The 23,450-nt window shown below is 52.8% G+C and overlaps 1 protein-coding gene across 1 annotated transcript in view; it reads left to right on the forward strand.

Moving 5' to 3' along the window:
* LOC140425201 (dynein axonemal heavy chain 11-like) overlaps positions 1-23,450 on the forward strand; it is a 755,586-nt gene that overhangs the window by 493,999 nt on the left and 238,137 nt on the right. Inside the window, 1 exon segment of the mRNA XM_072509215.1 lies at positions 16,993-17,154. Coding sequence (XP_072365316.1) covers positions 16,993-17,154 — 162 coding nt within the window.

The following is a 23,450-nucleotide window of genomic DNA, read 5'->3' on the forward strand; positions in this document are numbered from 1 at the left end:
GTGAGAGGGGCAAGGTTTAGAGTAGATGTACGAGGCAAGTTTTTTACACAGAGGGTACTGGGTGCCTGGAACTCGCTGCCGGAGGAGGTGGTGGAAGCAGGGACGATAGCGACATTTAAGGGGCATCTTGACAAATACATGAATAGGATGGGAATAGAGGAATACGGACCCAGGAAGTGTAGAAGATTGTAGTTTAGTCGGGCAGCATGGTCGGCACGGGCTTGGAGGGCCGAAGGGCCTGTTCCTGTGCTGTACATTTCTTTGTTCTTTGTATGTGCTTTCTGCAGGAAAAAAAGGATGCGAGAGCACTTAAGTGGGGCTACCAGGCAGGGTTTTCTGACTTGGGGGAGTCTCTGGTGTGGGTCTCTTACGGGGGTCTCTGTAATGGGGGAGGGTGTCTGGTAGGAGTCTCGGGAGGGTGTCTGGTAGGAGTCTCTCTCATTGAGGTCTCTTGGGGGGCTGGGTCACCCTTGTATTGTGGGGGGAGGTACTGAATTGCATTGCGGGGTGGCGGATGGCCTGGCCGCCAAATCTCGCTATTAGGATGCCCGCTCAAAATGGCGGCCCAATAGCAGGATTCATTAGGGAATCCCTTGCAATCCCCACTCTGCAGAAATTTGCGTGGCTAAGGATTGTGAATCACTTCCGGACTGGCTTTCACGCTGGGAGTGCAAATCAAGTGCAATTCAGCTCCGGCAGGGGAACGTAATCTCCCAAACAGAAAATTCCAGCCAAAGTGGCAGATTCTGACTGAAAACCAGAGAAACGGGCGGCTTTCCATCGCCATCTTCCTGCACTATACCATTTATTTGAAGGGGGGACATGTTTTACACCATCATTGTGCGGGCAGGGCCTAAAGACACCGGCAGACCAGGCTCCACCAAGATAGGGGCGGCTAATCTCAAATTGAAGTTAAAGACCCCCTCCCCACGGTCCTTGGGACCACCCACCCAATCTGTGATCGCTGACATCAACCGCAACCCCGGTCCCTGCAAGGATCGGCAGCATCAAACCTCTCCCGCAAGGATCCGTGGCATCGGGGCCTTCCCAATGGCTCTCCCTTCAGGCCCTGCCCCCTTCAGCTCCCACTCCCTTCATGCCCCACCTGCTCTGCTGTTCCATGTTTCTGACCACCCAAGAGGCACACTGGCTTCCGAGCCCCTGATGTGGTCATCATGTCTTGTCTCCATTTTTGGAAACCAGTAGTGATTTGTGGTGGCGTTACATCACGCTGGTGGGTGGGAACATCTGGCGTTCCCGGCAGATTCTGTATAAAGTTGATTTTGAGGGCGTGAACCTAATTACATCACTAGCAGGGAGTGGGAAAGATCTCATTATGAGATCTCCCTGTCGCAAATCCCGCTATGGCCCTCTCATGAGAGTTTCCGGCATAATGGGATTTGTGCCGGGGCAGGAAGGGGCTGGAAAATTACCCCCAAGGTTATGCATGTTGGTGCGATACACCTGCTAAGACAATATTTTGTACCACGTTTCGGCATGATTTAGCTCCTCACAGAGTGCCTAAGTTCAGCATTGCCTTCGGCAGCGGTGCCTAAATCAAGCTTCACACATCTCATCATGGCCAGTCCATGAGTGTCTGTAACAAAGTCCTGGAAAGAGTTTGTCAAATAAAGAATAGTATGATTCTTTGAACTAATGTGAGGGTATATTATTAACAATGGAATTTAAAAGATGGAAAAATAAACTCCTGAAATGTCTTCCTTGCATAAAACACTTTGGGCGCGATTCTCCACTCCCGCGCCGAAGTGCCCACGCTATCGTGAACGCCGTCGAGGTTCACGACGGTGCGAAACGGCCCCGATCCCGACTGATTCAGGGCCTGAAAATGGGCTAGGATCGGGGCCGTGAGAAACTCGGGGGGGGCGTGTCGCGAAGGCCGCGTCGTCACCGCGCGACGCCTGAATGATGCGCCGCTGCGTCATAAATGGCGCAATCCGCGCACAGAGGACCCGGAGGAGAAGAGAGGAGATGGCTGAGCCCCGAAGAGCCGCACCGAGGTTCCGGGACACGGACCTGGACACCCTGGTGGATGAGGTCGAACAGAGAAGGGACACCCTCTGCCCAAGACGTGGGCATCACCAGCCATCCAGCGCGGTGAGGCGCGGCTGGCGTGAGGTTGGCACTGCAGTCAGTGCTGTGGGGCTGACACACCGGGCGGGGGAGCAGTGTCGCAAGAAGCTGCACGACCTCACCCGGGCTGCTGGGTAAGTGCCATGAGGGTGTCCCCAGGCCCCCCCCCCCCCGTGTCGGGGGGGTTGGGAGTGTTGGGGGGGATTGGGGCATCGGGCGGTGGTGGGGGGGTCAGGGGGGGTTGGGAGTGTTGGGGGGGATTGGGGCATCGGGCGGTGGTGGGGGGGTCAGGGGGGGGTTGGGAGTGTTGGGGGGGATTGGGGCATCGGGCGGTGGTGGGGGGGTCAGGGGAGGTTGGGAGTGTTGGGGGGGATTGGGGCATCGGGCGGTGGTGGGGGGGTCAGGGGGTGTTGGGGGGGATTGGGGCATCGGGCGGTGGTGGGGGGGTCAGGGGGGGTTGGGAGTGTTCGGGGGGATTGGGGCATCGGGCGGTGGTGGGGGGGTCGGGAGTGTTGGGGGGGGATTGGGGCATCGGGCGGTGGTGGGGGGGTCAGGGGGGGTTGGGAGTGTTGGGGGGGATTGGGGCATCGGGCGGTGGAGGGGGGGTTGGGAGTGTTGGGGGGGATTGGGGCATCGGGCGGTGGGGGGGGGGTCAGGGGGGGTTGGGAGTGTTGGGGGGGATTGGGGCATCAGGCGCGGTGGTGGGGGGCGTCAGGGGGGTTTGGGAGTGTTGGGGGGGATTGGGGCATCGGGGCGGTGGTGGGGGGGGTCAGGGGGTGTTGGGGGGGATTGGGGCATCAGGGGCGGTGGTGGGGGGGTCAGGGGTGGTTGGGGGGGGGGGTCACGGTGCCCAACTATCTACTCGACCCACATGAGCCCTGGGACCCCCCTGGAGCGAAGCCATGGCGTGCTGTCTCCTGAACCAGCAACAATATAGTCTATATCTGCATGCCCTGATGATACCCGCCTAATAGTGATGTTTTATCCAACCCCCCCCCCCCCCCCAGGACAAGACAGCCCACAACCAGCGTGAGCGCATGAGAACCGGAGGGGGTTCTCCTGTCCTGCACCCCCTAACCGTTCACGAGCAGAGGGCCCTGGACCTCGCTGGGGGATCCGCCACCCGGGAGGTCGCGCCATGCCAGGTCGGAGGCGCAGAAGCAAGTGAGAGAACCCTGCATGTCCTCCCCACCCCCAACCCGTCATCGCCCCCCTCACACTCTGGCCATTGCACCCCCGATCACATCCCGCCTCACATTCTGGCCACTGCACCCCCGATCCCATCCCCCCTCACACTCTGGCCATTGCACCCCAGATCCCATCCCCGCTCACACTCTGGCCACTGCACCCCCGATCCCATCCCCCCTCACACTCTGGCCATTGCACCCCAGATCCCATCCCCCCTCACACTCTGGCCATTGCACCCCAGATCCCATCCCCGCTCACACTCTGGCCACTGCACCCCCGATCCCCTCCCCCCTCACACTCTGGCCACTGCACCCCCGATCCCATCCCCCCTCACACTCTGGCCATTGCACCCCAGATCCCATCCCCCCTCACACTCTGGCCACTGCACCCCCGATCCCATCCCCCCTCACACTCTGGCCATTGCACCCCCGATCCCCTCCCCCCTCACACTCTGGCCATTGCACCCCCGATTCCCTCCCCCCTCACACTGTGCACCCACCACCACCATACACCCAGGCCACCGTGTCTAACAAACCCCGAATCTTTATGTTCCCCAGGGCCACCCACCGAACCTTCAGGGACTTCTCGCCCAGGAAACAGCGCAACATCGCCAACCGCAACTGCCCCCAGGGACGCACGGCAGAGGTTGGCAGTCGGTCGGACAGGAGGGCAGACCTCTCAGTCTGGGACGCAGGACCGGGACGCTCAGACCACCGAGACAGACATTGGTGAGGGGCACAGGGTGGACAGTCATGTCGAAGCGCACATCACGGCCACACACCCGCTGGATCCACCTGGAGGTCAAGACGACATGGCCCGCATGGAGCTTGTGCCGGGCCATGAGGGGGACCAGCACACACCAGACTTCCTGACGGATGATGACCTCGGGCTTGCGGCACTGCTGTCTCCCACACCATACACCATCGCAGAGACACTCACCTCGGTTGGGCAGAAAAGTGATGAGGCTCCCAGGTCACTGTCTGGTGCGCACCCCACAGCCGGGCCGGTACAGCAGGTGGAGTTTGGAGCAGCCGAGGGGCTGGACGGTCGGAGGGCAGCCCAGGCCCAGCAAACAGCTGCCACCCAGACGGTTCCCGGGTTCCTGGATGTAATTGCTCCACCCGGACAACAGATGCATGTGGACACCCAGGGACTGAATAACGGGATGAGGGCCACCTTCCAGGACCTGCACACGCAGTTGGAGGAGTCTAGCCGCGTCCAGGAGCAGGGAGTGGTGCCACTCATCGCAGCCACCCAGGCCGACACCGCACGGGTGGCGTCCGCGGTGGAGGCAATGGGTGAAAGGGTTTCGGCCATGGGTCAGGTTCTGCAAGGCATTGGGCTTAACGTGCACATGTCATCCATGGCCCATGAAAGGGCTGCCCTCTCACAGGCAGCCATCTCACAGAGCCAACAGGACATTACCGCCGCTCTCGGGGCCCTGGCTGAGTCTCACCATGCCACGGCACAGTCCCAGCAGTCGGTCGCGGAGACCATTGACTGTCTGGCGCACGTGATGGATGGCGTCGCGCACTCACAGGTCGAGATCGCACAGTCCTTGGCAGGAATGTGGCACTCCCTGGGCTCCGTCTCGGCGAACATTCGGACCATGGTCGATCCCGCTGTAGGCCTCCAGGACTGGCAGCGCCAGGTGTCGGTGGTGCGACGGGGCATGTCTCTGATCGCATCTCCGTCCCACAGTGAGGCCCAAGGGCCACCAGGCTCCCCGAGGGAGGAGGAGGTTCTGGGGCCCGTCCCGGTAGCTCCATCAAGGGACGTCCCGGTACACTCGGCCTCCCCCCATTCCGTCCCTGGCGCATCTGGTGGGGAGCGGGCAGGTCAGGGTGGCACCACGCCATCCAGCACGCCCGCCGAGCAGCCTGGCCCATTGAAGCCGGGCCGCCCCAGGAAACGTGTGCCGACGGGGAGCCATGTCGAAGGGCGTGATTCACAGCAGTCCACCTCCACTCCTGCTGCACCATCTGGGAACACACCTAGACGTAGTGGTAGGGCACGTAAGGCAAAGACGTTCGGCACGTAAGAAGTTGGCACGGGTGCAGGGCACAGTCTAGTTGTAGTGGGTAGGGCACCTATGTTCACCACACGAATAAACTCACTGTTGAATTTGACTTGTAAGACTGTGTGCTATGTCCGGTGCCAGGGGGCTCGTGAGGGTGCCCGATTGGCGTAGTGGTATACGAGCGGTTCAAGGTCTGTTCCGGATGTGCTGACCCTTTTTTCCCCCCCCCCCTGTCTCCCATAATCAGACACCGTTGTCCTCGGTACACCGACGCCAGCCACCCCACGGGCATGTGGTGAAATATCCGTCAGGAAGGCTGTGACCACCGGAGTGCATGGTTCAGCTATAGCCATGAGTCAGACCTTGGCTGGCGAATCTCAGCTCACAGCTCATCGCAGAGCGGGCCGTCATCATTCAACATGGCACTGATCACACCCGCTTACCCAATCATCAATGTTGTGCAATCCCGTAGTGCCGCAGTGGTAAGGTATTGTGGAATTGTTGCCGTGAACGCGGTTGGGGGGGGGGGGGGGGTTGCTGTGTGGTGCCCGTGTACAGGAGTGACAGTGTTCAGCGAATCCCACCCCCACAGTGCGTGAACCGTGCGGCCACCAATGCGTCGCGTGCCCGCTGTCCGCGGCGGTGCCGTCGCGCAGCCTCCTGGGCGTAACGAGCTGCCGGGCAGTGTCTGCGCCCATCCCCCCACCCTGATGCGCCCCATCATCCTCATCCTCCGCATCCTCCTCTTCCCCATCCCCCTCGTTTGCATTGGCTCCGGTGCCGTCGGGTCCCCCCTCCGACTCCTCCACCAGGTCATCTCCCCTCTGCATGGCAATGTTGTGCAGCGCACAGCAGACCACAACAATGCGACCCACCCTGTCGGGCCGGTACTGCAGGGCCCCTCCGGATCGGTCCAGGCATCTGAATCGCATCTTCAGCAGCCCGAAGCACCGCTCCACCACACCCCTGGTTGCTGCATGGGCCTCGTTGTATAGACTCTCCGCGTTGGTCTGAGGCCTCTGTATTGCGGTCAGCAGCCTTGACCTCAATGGATAGCCCTTGTCGCCCAGCAACCAGCCCCTCAGCCGGGGGGGGGGGGGCAATCCATCGAACATTGCGGGGATGAACGACTGTGCAGAATGTAGGCGTCATGCACACTCCCGGGGGTACTTTGCACACATGTGCATGATCTTCATGTGGGGGTCGCACACCACCTGAATGTTCATGGAGTATGCGCCCTTCCTGTTCATGAACACGTCCCTGCTGTCTGCAGGCGGGCGCATGGGGACGTGCACACCATCGATGACACCCTGGACCATCGGTATCCCGGCCACCTTGGCGAATCCACGTGCCCGTGCTTCCTGCTGTGCTCGGCCCTCTGGGAATTGAATGTACCTGTCCGCGATGGCGTACAGGGCGTCGGTGACGGCCCTGATGCACCTGTGGACCGATGCCTGTGAGATCCCGGATAGGTCCCCGCTCGGCGCCTGGAAGGAACCGGTCGCATAAAAGTTTAGGGCACCGTCACCTTGACGGAGACTGGTATCGCGTGTCCTCCTCCCATTCCACGTGGTGTGAGGTGCGCCACGAGCTGGCATATATGTGCGACTGTCTCCCTGCTGAACCGTAGTCTCCTCCTGCATGTGATGTCCGGTAGGGCCTCGAACGACATTCTGTCACGGTACACCTAGGCCTTGCTGGACGCCTGTGGCACCCTGGCACCACCATCAGTGGATCCTCCTGCTCCTCCCCCTCCTGCTCGCCCCCAAGCACTTCCTCTGCATTCCTCGCCGTCTGGCGGTCAATGTTCCCCTCGGCATCCCCCTGTACATTCGGGCCCTGAGCGCCTGCGGCCTGCGTGTCGACGACGGGCCACTCCGCGGCCACTGTGGGCCGTCTGACTCTACGCTGCCAGATGACAATCTCCAGAGCTACGGCTCCAACCACGGCAGTGAACATCGCTGTCTGGTTGGCATACATGGTGACCTGCAGGAGGGTGGTGGGGGGCAGAGAAACGACATGTTACACCAAGGTTTTTCCACACCTAGCCAGCCGGGTTGCATGGGATCCCTGTGTGCCCCGGTGGCCTGGTCGCGCTGCAGATACGCAGCCAGCCTAACACCTGGTCACTGTCTGCGCCCAACGGTCAGTTCACACCGTACTCCTCACCAGTGTGCCACTCGCTTGTCCCATCAGCCACACGCAACCTGCGGCCGTGTCCTCGTCACCGTCCTGCCATATCAGGCGGCTGACATGTGGCATCCGTGGATGGACGATACCATCCACACTCTCCCTCCCCCCCACATCCACACTCTCCCTCACCCACCTGCACGCCGCTCCCTCATCCCCCCCCCCTCCCACCTGCACACTTCTCCCCCATCCCCCCCTCCACCTGCACACTCTCCCTCATCCCCCCTCCACCTGCACACTCTCCCCTCATCCCCCCCTCCCACCTGCACACTCTCCCTCATCCCCCTCCCACCTGCACACTCTCCCTCATTCCCCCCTCCCACCTGCACGCTCTCCCTCATCCCCCCTCCCACCTGCACACTCTCCCTCATCCCCCTCCACCTGCACACTCTCCCTCATCCCCCCCTCCCACCTGCACACTCTCCCTCATCCCCCCTCCCACCTGCACACTCTCCCTCATCCCCCCTCCACCTGCACACTCTCCCTCATCCCCCCTCCCACCTGCACACTCTCCCTCATCCCCCCTCCCACCTGCACACTCTCCCTCATTCCCCCCTCCCACCTGCACGCTCTCCCTCATCCCCCCTCCCACCTGCACACTCTCCCTCATCCCCCCTCCACCTGCACACTCTCCCTCATCCCCCTCCACCTGCACGCTCTCCCTCATCCCCCCTCCCACCTGCACACTCTCCCTCATCCCCCCTCCACCTGCACACTCTCCCTCATCCCCCCCTCCCACCTGCACATTCTCCTCATTCCCCCTTCCCACCTGCACACTCTCCCTCATCCCCCTCCCACCTGCACGCTCTCCCTTATCCCCCCCTCCCACCTGCACACTCTCCCTCATCCCCCTTCCCACCTGCACACTCTCCCTCATCCCCCCTCCCACCTGCACACTCTCCCTCATCCCCCCCCTCCCACCTGCACACTCTCCCTCATTCCCCCCTCCCACCTGCACACTCTCCCTCACCCCCCTCCCACCTGCACACTCTCCCTCATTCCCCCCTCCCACCTGCACACTCTCCCTCATCCCCCCTCCCACCTGCACACTCTCCCTCATCACCCCCTCCACCTGCACACTCTCCCTCATCCCCCCTCCACCTGCACACTCTCCCTCATCCCCCCTCCCACCTGCACACTCTCCCTCATCCACCCTCCCACCTGCACGCTCTCCCTTATCCCCCCCCCCACCTGCACACTCTCCCTCATCCCCCCCTCCCACCTGCACACTCTCCCTCATCCCCCTTCCCACCTGCACACTCTCCCTCATCCCCCCTCCCACCTGCACACTCTCCCTCATCCCCCCCTCCCACCTGCACACTCTCCCTCATTCCCCCCTCCCACCTGCACACTCTCCCTCATCCCCCTCCCACCTGCACACTCTCCCTCATTCCCCCCTCCCACCTGCACACTCTCCCTCATCCCCCTCCCACCTGCACACTCTCCCTCATTCCCCCCTCCCACCTGCACACTCTCCCTCATCCCCCTCCCACCTGCACACTCTCCCTCATTCCCCCCTCCCACCTGCACACTCTCCTCATCCCCCTCCACCTGCACACTCTCCCTCATTCCCCCCTCCCACCTGCACACTCTCCCTCATCCCCCTCCCACCTGCACGCTCTCCCTTATCCCCCCCCTCCCACCTGCACACCTCCCTCATCCCCCCCCCCCCCACCTGCACACTCTCCCTCATCCTCCCCTCCCACCTGCACACTCTCCTCACCCCCCTCCCACCTGCACACTCTCCTCATCCCCCCCCCCCCCCACCTGCACACTCTCCCACACACCCCTTTGGCCGCAGCCTTCTCGGATAAGCCGACCGGTCTCTAGGAGCTGCGGAACAGTCCGCTCACCTCCCTGCTCAGCGTCAGCCAGCACGACTGGCTGACTCTTTAAAAAGCAGGTGTGAATGGCCCCAGTTCACGGCCGTCGGAACTTCAGCCCATCCGTGCCTGAGAATAGCAGGGGTGCCGGAGAATCGCCATTTTGGGTGCAGGGGCGAATCTCCGGCCTGCGCAGCGCGGAATTCGACGGGGCCGTTCCCACCGCTTGGGAGAATTGCGAGAGGGCGTCTGACCGGCGTCGTGGGAAAATTTGGCGGCCCAGGCGATTCTCCCAACCGGCACGGGAGTAACTAACCTTTGTGTTAGTTACATGAATTTGGTTTGAAAACGTTCTCTGTTTTGTTGGGAGCCACATAGATACCTTTGATACATTCACAAAGGTACTGGCAAACCTGGGGAACTGGCAAAATCTCTCTTGCAGTGTTGCCGTGCCTTAAATCCAGTGGGGGTGTCGAGGAAGGATCACAGGGAAGGCCAGGACCTGGAAACATGGAGGGTAGTTTAACTCCCCACAGCCAGGTGGGTTTGGGTTGGTTAGCAAATTAGAATGTTAAGATTTTGAAACAGGCACAAAACTCACCTCAAACTGAGCACTTGCATAGAGCTCAGATGAGGAGCCGGTGACCAATGTGCTCCCAGGAAACTGATCAGTCATTGGGACCTTTTGAGTCTACTCACCTCCAATTTGATAGGATCTCAATGTTTAACAAGAGCCATGCTGGCTTCCTGCTGACAGGTGAAAGTAAGCGAGAAAAGGTGTATCTATTAGATAAGTAGCTAAGCAATGCTCATGGGCCAGGAAGCCAAAAAATGCTTTCCCCCAGGCCTAACAAGCTACCCAGTAAAGAGCCCGGGCGCGATTCTCCGGAAAACTTTCAAAGTTCATTTGTGGTGGGCTTTTCTGCCGGCGAGTTCCCCACCGCTATCAAATGACACTTAGTCACTTTTTGGGGCCCTGGGAAGTTTTCACTGGTTTAGCCCACACGCGATTCTCCTGAAGAAGTTTGAAGTGTGGTAGCGAGTGGGAATTGCGAGTTTCCCGGCGCTCTGCCCAGCAAGGTTGGCAACGCAATTCAACGTTAATTGGTCCACTTATCGAGACCTCACAGGCTTCTCGCCGCAAATGAAGACTCGACAGCTGATTTGCTGGATCTGTGATCACCAGCCCCCCGCTAACGAGGTCGAGCATCACTTAAGCTGCACCTGCAGAGCCAACCACAGCCAGCTCGCAACAATGCCGCCGAGGAGACCGGCCTCAAGATTCGGAGATGCTGACCTGGGGAGGCTCCAAGACACAGTGGAAACCAGGAGGGATGTCCTGTTCCCCCGAGGGTCCCGGAGATTCAGCCATAGGGCAGCAAGTGCTGCCTGGAACGAGGTGGCGACAGCTCTGCATTGCCAAGGTGCTGCAGAGCATGGCCCCAATCACTGAGGAACATCGTCAAGAGCGTCGACACAATGGTGCAGACCATGGGGAATCGCCAGGTCTGGCAGAGCAGATGATGCAGGGACAGCCGGGGCTCGAACCAGATGCCTCTCCGTCCCAAGGTGAACCTCAGGGCCCTATGGGTACCTTGCGGAAGGAGGGAGCGCTGAGTGCCAACCCGAACCCATCCCATGGAGTGGCGACCGTCGCCACCAGCTCCCCGAGTTCCACCCCTCTGATGAGGCCACATCTTGAAGTCAGCACACAGGACAGGGTGGCACAGCTGTGCATGTTCTGCCGACAAGTGAGCCGGGGCCCTCCGACCTCAGAGCTCCCAGAGGCTGCCTACCCGGGCATCGAAGACCATGGGACAAGGTAAGCAGCTGGTTGCCTCCTCCTCAGATGTGTATCCTGGGGAAACACCTAGACGTAGTGGTAGAGCTAGGAAGGTCGAGCACATAGAGGATCACTGAGGGCACCGTGGGAGGAGAGATGGGGTTGGGGGGCAGGGTTTGGGAGGGTGTGGGAATTGGGGGGGTGGGGGGGGGCGGCACCATCGGGAGAGTGGGGACTTGTATTACACATTAAACACCCATGTGCATAACCACTATGATGCCTCTCACCTTCTTCTGCAATGCGGGTCGACCTCCGAACCCCTGGCCCATCTCACCAGGCAGCTCCCCCCTCTCCCCCGGACACACCGCGTGCAGGTAATGGATGTGAGCGAGCACTCAGCAGGGATCAGACTATGGCATAGATTGAGGAGCACTGGCGCTCAGCACTCTGCGAGTTACGATCAACCCCCTGTGCTCGACAATGATCTGCTGACGTTGCCGACACAGTCCCTGCACCCTGGAGTGATGTAACCCAGAGCCTGGGAGGGTAGGAAATGGGAGTAGGGGGTGACGGACCAGGCCAGGTCCTGAGTGAATCGGGCAAGTATAAAGGCCTCCCTGGCCCTCCGGACATTGCTGGACCCTCACCGCTGCCGCCTGTCTTGCAGCCTCCGGCTGGTCCTCGGGTTCCTCCTTGGCCTCGTCTTCCAGCCCCTGCTGGTCCGGTGCCTCCTGATCATCCTTGTCCTCCTCCGCAGAGGTGGCCACATGTTCCTCATCACCAACATCCAGCTCATCACCCCACTGCTGTGTGAGGTTGTGGATGGCACAACAGACCACTACAATGTGGGCGACCATACAGGCGGTGTACTGGAGGGCACACCTCTGGTCGAGGCATTGGACCGCATCTTGAGGAGTCCGGTGCAGTGCTCAATGACAGCCCGGGTGGTCACATGGGCCTCATTGTACCGGGTCTCCGCTTCGGTCACCGGCCTCCACACGTCTCCATTGCCAGGTCCTCAGAGGGTGCCCCTGTAGCCACCTGGGTTGGTCACTTCCTGACTTAAAATGGAGATCCGCAAAGAATGCAGGGAAATTCAGTCAAGCCAGGAAAAACTAGCAGGTGCAAAGTTCCTGTGTATCAAAACTTGCAGAAACCCAGACAGCACTGAAACCAACAGCCATCTGCATATTAATGAGCGATCCCCGGGAACAATTGAAACATTTAAGGTGAATAAAGCCAAGCCAGACTCCTCGGCGCCAGCAGGAGCCAAGACAAAGGAAGGCCAACGGACACTCAGGAACCACCCAGTGATCAGGGAACGGCTCCAGTATTGGAGAAATCAATCCAAAGTGATCGGAACGTAGTCCAATCACTTGGAACCAGATACGGGGTCCTCCCCGACGGCGCGAAGCCCCTAGGGACTATAAAATAGAGTCCCCAAGTTCAATTCGTCCTTCTTGGCAGGGTCACTCAGCAACGCGAAACAACCCTTGACAGTGACCTGCCTAGCTGCCGCATCAACCAAGTAAGTCTGCAGTCAACGCTCGCTACGAGATAGGCGCTCCTAGCTACAAGTCCATACCAGCTTTGAATCCTGCAGATTCAGAATCGAACGAAAGGCCATTTGTTCCCCTGACCTGGTGGACCAGTCCCAAAGCGAAGTATCGGCCTTTTAGTGTTAGAGATAGTCTAGTAAGTAGAGTTTTATGCATGAGTAGTGATTTACTGTGTATAATAAATGTATTTTGATTTGAATCTTACTAATTGGTGTGTCGAGTTATTGATCAGTACTTGAACTTGAACCTCGTGGTGGTATCATAAAGATACCTGGTGACTCTAGAGCAAAGGTTATAGAAACAGAGCAAATTAAGTAAAGACACAACGAACAACAAATTAAGAGCCAACCAAAGTTAGCAACACCCCTTATCCCCCAAGGGCCAGCCACCCATCCTATGGTGCTCCTCAAAGAGGCCGGGGATAACCGACTGCCCCAGGATGGTAGCTGTTGTGCACACCCCGGGAAGCGGGCACACTGGTGCATTATCTTCATCTGGTGGTTGCACACGAGCTGTATGTTGAGGGAGTGGACAATGTAGTTTTCCGCCCGGGCAAACAGGGCATCTGTGACCTGTCGGATGCACTTGTGGGCTGTGGGCTGTGGCCTGTGCGATGCCACACAGGTCCCCACTTGAGCCCTGGAATGATCCTGAGGCGTAAATGTTCAAAGCTGCTGTGTCCTTGACAGCCACCTAGAGTGGGTGTCCCCCGCCTCCATGTGGTGCCAAGTCCATGAGGACATGGTACAGGTGCCGCACCATCTCCTTGTTAAGGTGGAGCCTCCTGTGGCACGCGCTGTCCGTGTTCTGTTCGAATGACCAGTTACGCCTATACACCCTGGGTCGTTGTGGGACTGTCCCTCTGGGTCCCTCCCTGGCCTGATGGGCAGCTTGGTCCTCAAGGTGTGGGGCAGGGTCCGTCACGTGGCTCTCCACATCGAGACTCTGCAGCCGCTGCTTCTGCCGCCGTCTCCAGCATCTGGCTGCCCAGCAGCAGCAGCACCACTAGGGCAAGTTCTGCATCCAATATCCCTGCCATAGCGTTCAATATCTGTCAGAAATTGGGAGAGGGTGTTCTGCTGACAGACAGCGGTGGCTTCCAAACCAGGCCCCTCCATTCCTCCATTGATCTCCCCCCCCCCCCCCCCCCCCCCCTCCCTCCCACCCTCCGACCGTGGACATGTCCCCGGAGCTGTGTCCCACCCCCCTTGGTGTTCGGGTGTTGGCTGCTGCGTGTGTGGTGTTGCCTCCCGCAGTGTTCAAGCACAGTGTCCATGCATCATGGTCTGAGATCTCGGAATTTTAAGTACAAATGCATTCCGCATGTTTGAGTTTTGTTATCTTTTGAACTAATTTTAGAAGCAGTATACTGGAAGTTGGCCTCACCCACAAAATTGACCATATTCCAAAAGTGAAATAATTACAACTGAGAGTTTCTGTTAATTGCACTAATTTGCCTTGTTCCTGGTGATTGACATCAATTTCACTGTCTGCCACACTTCCAAGTTTGGCATCATTGGCAAATTTTGAAGTTTTACTCAGAATCCAAGTCAATTCTATGTGTCACTGAATCTTGGGGGAATCCCACTCTACTGTGCACCAGTTTGGAAAACACCTATTGAATATAACACATTGTTCTCTATCCTTAAGCCAGTTTTTAAAATGCAGGTTTATATTAATGCTCCTATTTATGAACATCAATTTTGTTAACCAGCTTTTCATGTGGTACTTATAGAATCTCATAGAATTTACAATGCAGAAGGAGGCCATTCGGCCCATCGAGTCTGCCCCGGCTCTTGGAAAGTGCACGCTAGTTCAGCCCACACCTCCACCCTATCCCCGTAACCCTGCAACCTCATCTAACCTAAGGGCAATTTAGCATGGCCAATCCACCTAACCTGCACATCTTTGGACTGTGGGAGGAACCGGAGCACCCGGAAGAAACCCACGCAGACACGGAGAGAACGTGCAGACTCCGCACAGACAGTGACCCAAGCCCCAAATCGAACCTGGGATCCTGGTGCTGTGAAGCCGCAGTTCTAACCACAATGCTACCGTGCTGCCCCCTATTTTGTTAAATGCTTTCTCAAAGTCTATACAGGCAACATTTATTGCATTCCCTTCAGCAATGTTCTCTTGTTAGCTCAGCAAATAATTCAAGCAGATAGTCCACAATCTGCGTTTTACAAATCCCTGTTGACTCGCCTTAATGAATTCAAGCTTCTCCAAGTGCCTGTTGATTTTTTCCCCCTAGTTATTGTTTCCAAAACATTTAACATTTCCAAGGTTTGTTTTGACTAGGTAACTTTCATCACATGGCGGAACCAGAGGTACATTCCTGGTGACACAGACACCCAACCAAAGTATTTAAATGAAGTAACTCTCCCCTTATTCCCTTCGTACCCATTGACAGGCTGCTTCTGCCTCTCCACTCATCTCCCTCCTCCAATCTCCCTCTCCTCTATCCCATTATCTCCTTCAATACCCTCCTTCACCCAGATTCTGTACTTATCTTTGTCCTGACCCAATCTCTTCCCATTCCTTTTCTCCTTTCACATCTATTCCTGGCCACTCTCCAACTATTCTTCCCCATTTCTGTCCACCTTCCCCTCTGTCCTTCCCTCCCTTCACCTTCCTGCCACCACCTTCTATTTAGCTCCGTTCCCTCCTCTTATCCTTGATCCAGTTACCTCCCTGCTAGGTTAATGCTGTTTGAAATGAATATTGCACTTGTCCTTGCCTCCCCATAAGCAAAGGTGGAGGACATTAATTAGTATAATAATAAAAGTGACTATCCTTGGGAAAACAATATAGTCCAGAGCAATGCTCTTAATATCATTGCTCTTGTCACAAAATAACCTTGCTTCCGTGGTCTCCCACTGCAGTGCAACCTATTATTAAATTCTGTATGACATAGACACTGCATATTCAATATTTAATCTTCGTTAAAGAAGAACCACATCTTCTGTAACAGTCACCAAATTGTATCAAGTATTTATTTATTATTTACCCAAACCTTTACAACTTAAACATGTAATTTTCTACTTCACTTTTATCTTTTGATAAAGAGTAAGAATTTAAAGTTCAAACTTTAATCTTCACCATTCATTTTATAGTATTCATTTATCTACATGCTGTTATAAGCATTCAGTTTCTCACAAGGATATTCGGGCTCACCCTACAAGCACACACACACATAAGGGCAGCACGGTGGTTAGCACAGTTGCTTCACAGCTCCAGGGTCCCAGGTTCGATTCCCTGCTTGGGTGACTCTGTGCGGAGTCTGCACGTTCTCCCCATGTCTGTGTGGGTTTCCTCCGGATGCTTCGGTCTCCTCCCAAAGTCCAAAGATTTGCAGGTTAGGTGGATTCGCCATGATAAATTGCTTTTAGTGTCCAGAAATAAAAGTGAGGTGGGGTTACGGGGATAGGGTGGAGGCGTGTGCTTAAGTAGGGTGCTCTTTAGAAGAACCGGTGCAGACCCGATGGGCCGAATGGCCTCCTTCTGCACTGTACATTCCATGATTCTGTGATACGAACTCCTCAACTGAAAGGCTAGAAATAGGATCCAGATATGTTGGACCAGGCTTATGCTGAGAATTCCTATGGAACCTAGGACAGACTCTTTGTCTGTTGCAGTGCTGGTGTGATAGAGAGAAAGGAACATTGGCAGTTCCATGACCTCATCTTCACAGAGGTTTGGGGCATCTTCAGAGCTCAGTATGCCCTGTAGGAAAAGGTATACTCACCACTTTGCTAATGATATTGGAGCTCACCTGGGATTTTCCCTGGAGCAGTCATATTCTGTCAGACTTTTGGAAATATTGCAGGTAACGTTCCCAACATGTATACCTAGTAGCACTGGCATCCATCAAAATTGCTGAAATGTGTTGCCCCCTCACTGACTCCAAACAGTCCGATGGTTCAATGCCAGCGGTCATAAGTAGGATCAATCCCAATTTAAATTGCTGGGTTCAGAACCTGTGGATCACCGGGCAACTTTCTCACTATAACCAAAATAACCTTTTTTTTAAAAAAACAGCTATTCAGAATTCATTATTATACAAGGCTGTGGAGAAATGACAATTCACTTAAAATGTTTTACACTTTCCTTAAGAATAAATGTTTTTTGCTTTGAATAAGTACTGTCCATTCAGAGCAAAACAGCCTTCTGCTAAAGTAAATTTGACCCAATTCATAAGTAGCTAAGTGGCTTCTTATCCATACTTATTGGAACTCTGATCCACTAATAATCTTCTCATGTGATCATAATTCACCCTGAGCACTTGCTTTGATCAAGGCTATTATATGGTTATGCTTTTAATCTTGTCCCCTGCAGGTTGTTCTCTGTTTCTCCCCAGTTGGTTCAACCTTGCGTGTGAGAGCCCGGAAGTTCCCAGCCATAGTTAACTGCACAGCTATTGACTGGTTTCATGAGTGGCCACAGGAGGCCCTAGTGTCTGTCAGCAGGAGATTCATTGAGGAGATTGAGGGGATTAAGGTGCGTATCTTATCAGTGTCAGTCAATGCAGAAATGCATCAACGTATGAGACTTAAAGGAAGTTCTTACCTTAGTCACGTTGTTTTAAGTGAAAATGATCATTGATAGATCTTTCTGTTAACTAATCTCGGGAAGTTGAAATTTTCCTTATAAATGAGAAGTACTTCAGAAATCTCATTGCTGTGACTAATCACAGGACTATGATGTGCACAATACATGTCTTTGAGGAATAATTTTCGGTCAGAAATTTGAGTTGCAACATCCTGCAAATACTAAATTCGGCATATCTTTATGCGTTTACTAAAACATTAATTTCAAAATATTGCAGTTTTACCATGGGACAGCATGGTAACACGGTGGTTAGCACAGTTGCTTCACAACTCCAGGGTCCCAGGTTCGATTCCCGGCTTGGGTCACTGTCTGTGCGGAGCCTGCACGTTCTCCCCGTGTCTGCGTGGGTTTCCTCCGGGTGGTCCGGTTTCCTCCCACAGTCCACAGATGTGCAGGTTAGGTGGCTTGGCCATGGCAAATTGTCTTTAGTGTCCAAAAAGGTTAGGTGAGGTCACGGGGATAGGGTTGAGGCATGGGCTTAAGTGGGGATCCTCTTTCCAAGGGCCGGTGCAGACTCGATGGGCCGAATGGCCTCCTTCTGCAATGTAAATTCTGTGATTCTATTCATTATAATGCCCACAATCATTTAGCAATTTTATTTATCGTTTTGGTAAAGAAATATCAATATTAATATCAACTGTAAAATTGATTTTGGATGTAATTGATAGGAATTTCTAAAGTTCTAGGTTTCATTTGTGTCATATAGTTCAGAACATGGCGGGATTTCCCCCCCCCCCTCCCAAGGCATGGTTTCCGGTGGCGGAGGTGGCTCTCCATTGGCTGGCAGCGGGACTTTCCAGTTTTACATTGTTGACCGGCCACACCACTGGGGGACCTGCCACAGGGGTCGCCATGGGCTGGACCGGATCATCCGGTCAGTGGGAAGGGTCTGAAAATTCAGCCCAATGTAAAATGTCACATCGAGTGATTTCAAATATTATTTGTTGCAATTATGAATAAAGCACTATTAGCAGAATTTTGGGCTTCAAGTATTGGCTGGAAATCAGTAACGATGTTGCTTTGACCTCAGAAGGAACAACAAAGCTGTTTCAATTACATAGGCCAGTTAGCCCTGGGCTTTATCGAAGGTTTTTATCAAGTCAAGGAGTCAATTACATTGATTTTTGCATTTATAGTTTGTTTTTAAAAGGGACTGCTTCAAATATCTATACGCAGAAACTTCTCTTAAAAAAAAATACATGGGCTGAGAAATTGAATCGCATGCAAATTGGTCCAAATGAAAGCAGTGGCTGGAACAGAGAAAATTGTTCCGCTGGCTCGCAGCTACCATTCCTCGCCTCATAAGTAGCCCCAGGTTGGGGAAGGGAAAACAAGACAGGTTGGCTCAGATGTCAAATGAGGACCTTAGGTGGGGGTGGCGTGGGGGGGGGGGGAGAAGAATGCGGGGGGGGGGGGGGGGGGGGGCAATTGGCTCCACAATGGCATAGATCAAAACAAAATCTTTGGGTGGCAGACTCCATCGATCCTTTGCAGAACCATTTGTTTGGCTGCTGGTTGCCTGAAATAACTGACGACAGTATGACTGGCATACGTCCTGTGTTGGGTCATCAATTTTCATATGCAATGGCCGGAATTCAGGTTTCAGGCGTGCATCCTGAGCACCTATCGAGACGCCTCCTCTGATCGAGTAAGTGACGCATTTCCAGTGCAGAATGAGCACATGCATAACATCCACCGTACTGGTCCCTCAGGCGTCCATTTTACTCCTGTGAAGCAAGTGTAACAGGATTGACTTTCACAGAATCACAGAATTGTTACAGCGCACAAGTAGGCCATTTGGCCCATAGTGTTTGCATTGGAATTTAGGGGCTATGCTGTTCAGTTATAGTTGTGAAAAATAGCCTTAAGGAGTTTATGCAGGTAATTAAATAGAATTGTACTGTGTGCACATTTAATACTTTTACATTTTCAAGTTCCATTTGAAATCTGTAGAAGTTAATTATAGACATTAATGATCATAGCAGTCAGAGGTTCACGTTCTGTATTGTGGTAACTACTGGTAATTCCATAACTGTTCATGTCTGGTTTGTTTTTGTGAAATCTCCAGAAGGAGAATTTAAAATTATTCCGCGAGTAAGAAGTTTCTTTTATCCCTTGTCCTGTCTGAAACTTTAACATAGATTCTGAATTAATAGTAGAAGAAGCAGAATGTGTTTTCTATTTTGGGCAATCGGAATTATATTCATAACCTCAACATTTTAGTTAATTTGGCTCACGCAGTAGCTCATTAGTAACCATGCAAAACTTCACAAATCAGTATAAGTGTGTTAAAAAACAACTTTATACAACTGAAGGAAAATGCCACAATCTTATTTCCTCTTGGGTTTTTATATGTTTACACAGTATTAGTCTAATTCATTTTCACACATTTGCTACATTTTTTTTTCTGACAGTTTTTCTTTGAAAATATCCCTAGTTATTAAAGCTATGGACTCTTTAACAGATAATAAAATAATACTCCTGGCGCCAAAAACAAAATGTCTGAGCGAAAATTTGTCTTAAGTGAAATTTAAGCACATCAAGACGACAATTTCATCTTTCAAATCCCAAAAAAGGATGATTGATGCTTCTTTTGACATAAAACAAGGGCATTAGTTGCATGCATCACTGCACTGTGCTCACAGACAAATGCAAAGAGGATGGTGTTGAAAAAAATCATAGCGATCAATCATTGGCAGGACAAATAATTTATGCTAATGAAATTACAATAATTAGTAGTCACACAATGACCCTTTGAGAAGCCACAGCTGTTAAAGTCAGGAAGTGCTGTCACCACTGAGCTTATCTGAACAGACGGGACAAATTGTGAATGAAGGATAGAGCAGTCATCAAAGAGTTCTGTTCTGGGGCGATTATCGTTATCTGAAAGCAGTGTGAATTACTACCAGCTGCTCTCTGACTGACTGCGTCCTCCATGCTGTGCTGTTTTGTTAAGTTGATGGCAACTGCCGTTTTACCCCTTGAGAAGTGTCTTCTCAAAGAAATTTTAGTGGCTACGAAGATACAGGTTTGGCAAATTAGCTTCCGGTGCAAGCGTTTTTGAATTGGATGTGCTACCTCCCAACAAAGATTACATTAATGTATTGTATTGGTATATGCAATCAGCTTTACAGAGCTTGAGACACTTTGACAAGCAAATATTGTACCTTTCTTTAATTAGAGAGGTATCCCTTATTCTAAATACCCTCACAAGCATTGTAAAAAATGTGGCAAAGGCACACATAGCCCAGTCAACCTTGCAAAGTCCTCATCGCTAACACATGGACATTTGTGCCAGATATGGGAGAGCCATCCAGTGACTAGTTAACGAACAGTCTGACACAGTCACACTTACGGATAGTCATCCATCAATTGATGAATCAGTACTCCACCATGTTGAACACCACTTGGAAGAAGCGCTGAACATATCGAGGGCACAGAACGTACTCGAGGTGAGGTGCTTCAATGTCCTTCAATGTGGTTCAGTAGCAATATTCCTGAACGGGCTGGCCGAGACCTGAGGCACATGCCTGGCCCTGTGGCTGGTTGGAGAGAACCAACAAGTATGAAAAACTGACTTGATTTAATCCCTAACAACCTACCTGACATTACTGGTGCGAGTCATCATGGCACCGTCCTTGTGGAGATGAAGTCTACAGTGAGGACATCCTTCGTCATGTGTGGCTTCACCAGTATACTAAATGGGATAGATTCAGAACAGATCTAGCGTCTCATGAGGATCTGTGGGTCATCCGCAGCCAAACCATATTTCAACTACCATGTGCAACCTCAAGGCCTGCCATGTCCTTCATCATGCCATTGCCATCAAGCCACAGGGGTAGCCCTGGTTCAATGAGGAGTGCAAGCCAGAAGCACCGCGCATATACTGAAAAACGAGGCGCCAACCTGGGGAATCCATAAGACAGGACCACATGCATGCTAAGCAGTGGAAATGGCATGCTATAGACAAAGCATAAGCAATCCCACAACCAACAGATGAGATCAAAGTTCTGCAATCCTATCGCATCAAGTTGTGAATGGTGGACTATTTGACAATTAATGGAGGGAGCAGACTCCCTAAACACACTCATCCTTAACAATGGCAGCGCACAGCAGATGAGTGAAGCATTTGTAAGCAGCTTCTGCCTGAAGTGCCGAATGGATTATCCACCTTGGCTTGTTCTTGAGGGCTAAGCATCACAGTAGCCAGTTCTGCTCACTCCAAGTGAGATAGCAAGAAACACTCAAGCGCAAAGGCTTGGATACAGAAAAGGCGATAGGCCCTGACAAAGTCCTGGATGTGGTGATGACAACTTGTGCCCCAGAACTAACTGCACCTCGGTACAAGCCATTTCAGTAGTTCCAACACCTTCTCAAGGACAGTTAGAGATGGGTAATAAATTCTGTAATTGCCTACGATGCCCGCATCCCATGAATGAAAAATAGACATTGCTGGAACTTTCCAGCTGTTCATGCCAGCAGGATCTTCCGGTCCTGATGACAGTGCATGCCTGCTGCAAGTTATGGCAGCGAGGGGTGCATTTAACAGGTTGTACGGAAAATCATGCCCATCATTTATACAAAGAAGTCTTGCTATGGATTTAGTCTATTGTGCTTGACACATGAAAATATGGAGTATAAAGAATAATGGGGTACAGTGGAAATAGGTTTTGTTTTAAACAACAGTTGGAAATCATGTAGGTGGCTCCCAAATTCCAGATGTGAACTCTCTGTGCACGGCACTCTGCACAGGGATTTCTCATGACAACATTTTCCCTTGTAGATTAGAGAATGCACTTAAAATCAAAACGTTCATTCCAACTGAGCAAAAGCACAACCAATGGGAAGTTTTTAGAAACACTAGATGGAGAGTTGGAATTTAAACAAAGCTTTAATTTGGTACAACTATCTGCAGCATCAATAATTTATCTGTCCATTTCTAAAATCAATTATGCCTGACTTTTATCTAAAGATGCTAAGCATCTAATGACAGTGTGATGGTGAATTATGTATGGCCTTGCTTAGTGTTTGTGTACCTCATTTAATTCATATTAATTGATTTTTGGGCATCTGTTGATTAATTAAACTAGCTACATGTGTGCAAGATTCATTAGATCAACCATTAGATGTGATGTGATATAAAATAAAGCCAAACAAAGGACATCAAGAGGACGATGTGGTTTAAAAAAATCTGTAGGTGACTCGAGCGTTAAAGGAGAATGTAGGCACAGGCATGGTTGCGAGGTTTTTCTTCTACTAAACTAGTAATCCAAAGGTCTGCACTACCAGTGTGGAACCCGAGTTCAAATCCCACCATGGCAGCTGGAATTTAATTTAATTAAATGAATCTAGAATGAAAACTAGAATGAACAAATAATTGGGATCATGAAATTAGTGGAATGTTGTAAACAAAAACCCAATTTGCTTCACTACTGCCCTTTTATAGAAGAAAATCAGTGGGGTGGAGTATTACGACCCTTCCCGTTGGCAGGATCCTCTATCCCGCCAATGTCAATGGAGTTTTGAATGGCTCATCGCAGTTTACAGCCCTGCCATGACAGGGCAATAAAAATCCACCCGTAGTCTTTACCTGCTCTATCCTGTATCTGATTCCAAACCTACGAGAATGTGGTGGACTCTTTGCCGACCAAGCCACTCTCGTGTACTAAACCACTACAAAAAAGACCAAGAATAAAATTCGGACAGACCACTTGGTGTTGAGCCAGACACTGCACATGATAGACCCACAAACAGCCCATTCAACCCTATAATGTCTTCCCCATTAAAATCTCAGTGCCAAAATTAGGAGAGTTGTCCCATAGGCTAACCAAGCAACACAAAGTCTCGATGGGAATTGCCCAGGAAGTTTGAACTTCCGTTGGGCAATTCCTCTACTCCAATAAAGTTTGCCAAAGAGTTAGAGACTTTGGACCATTCTGTCTCACCTGAAAATTTTAGACAGGAAATAACCGAGCCTACCATCTGGGTACTTATGCAACTGGCCCCAATCACTCACATTGGCCGGCTATCCCCAACTCACACCACCCCCTCCCCCCACCACCCTCTTCCCTCACACACCTTATCCCCTTACCCACCCCATCCACTTAGCTTACACACTTCAAAAGATCTGGGCCTATAGTTACAAGCGCATGTCAGAGGTTGGGAATGCTCTTGACAAATTACTC

Source organism: Scyliorhinus torazame, chromosome 6, assembly GCF_047496885.1.
Source record: "Scyliorhinus torazame isolate Kashiwa2021f chromosome 6, sScyTor2.1, whole genome shotgun sequence".
Taxonomy (NCBI): Eukaryota; Metazoa; Chordata; class Chondrichthyes; order Carcharhiniformes; family Scyliorhinidae; genus Scyliorhinus; species Scyliorhinus torazame.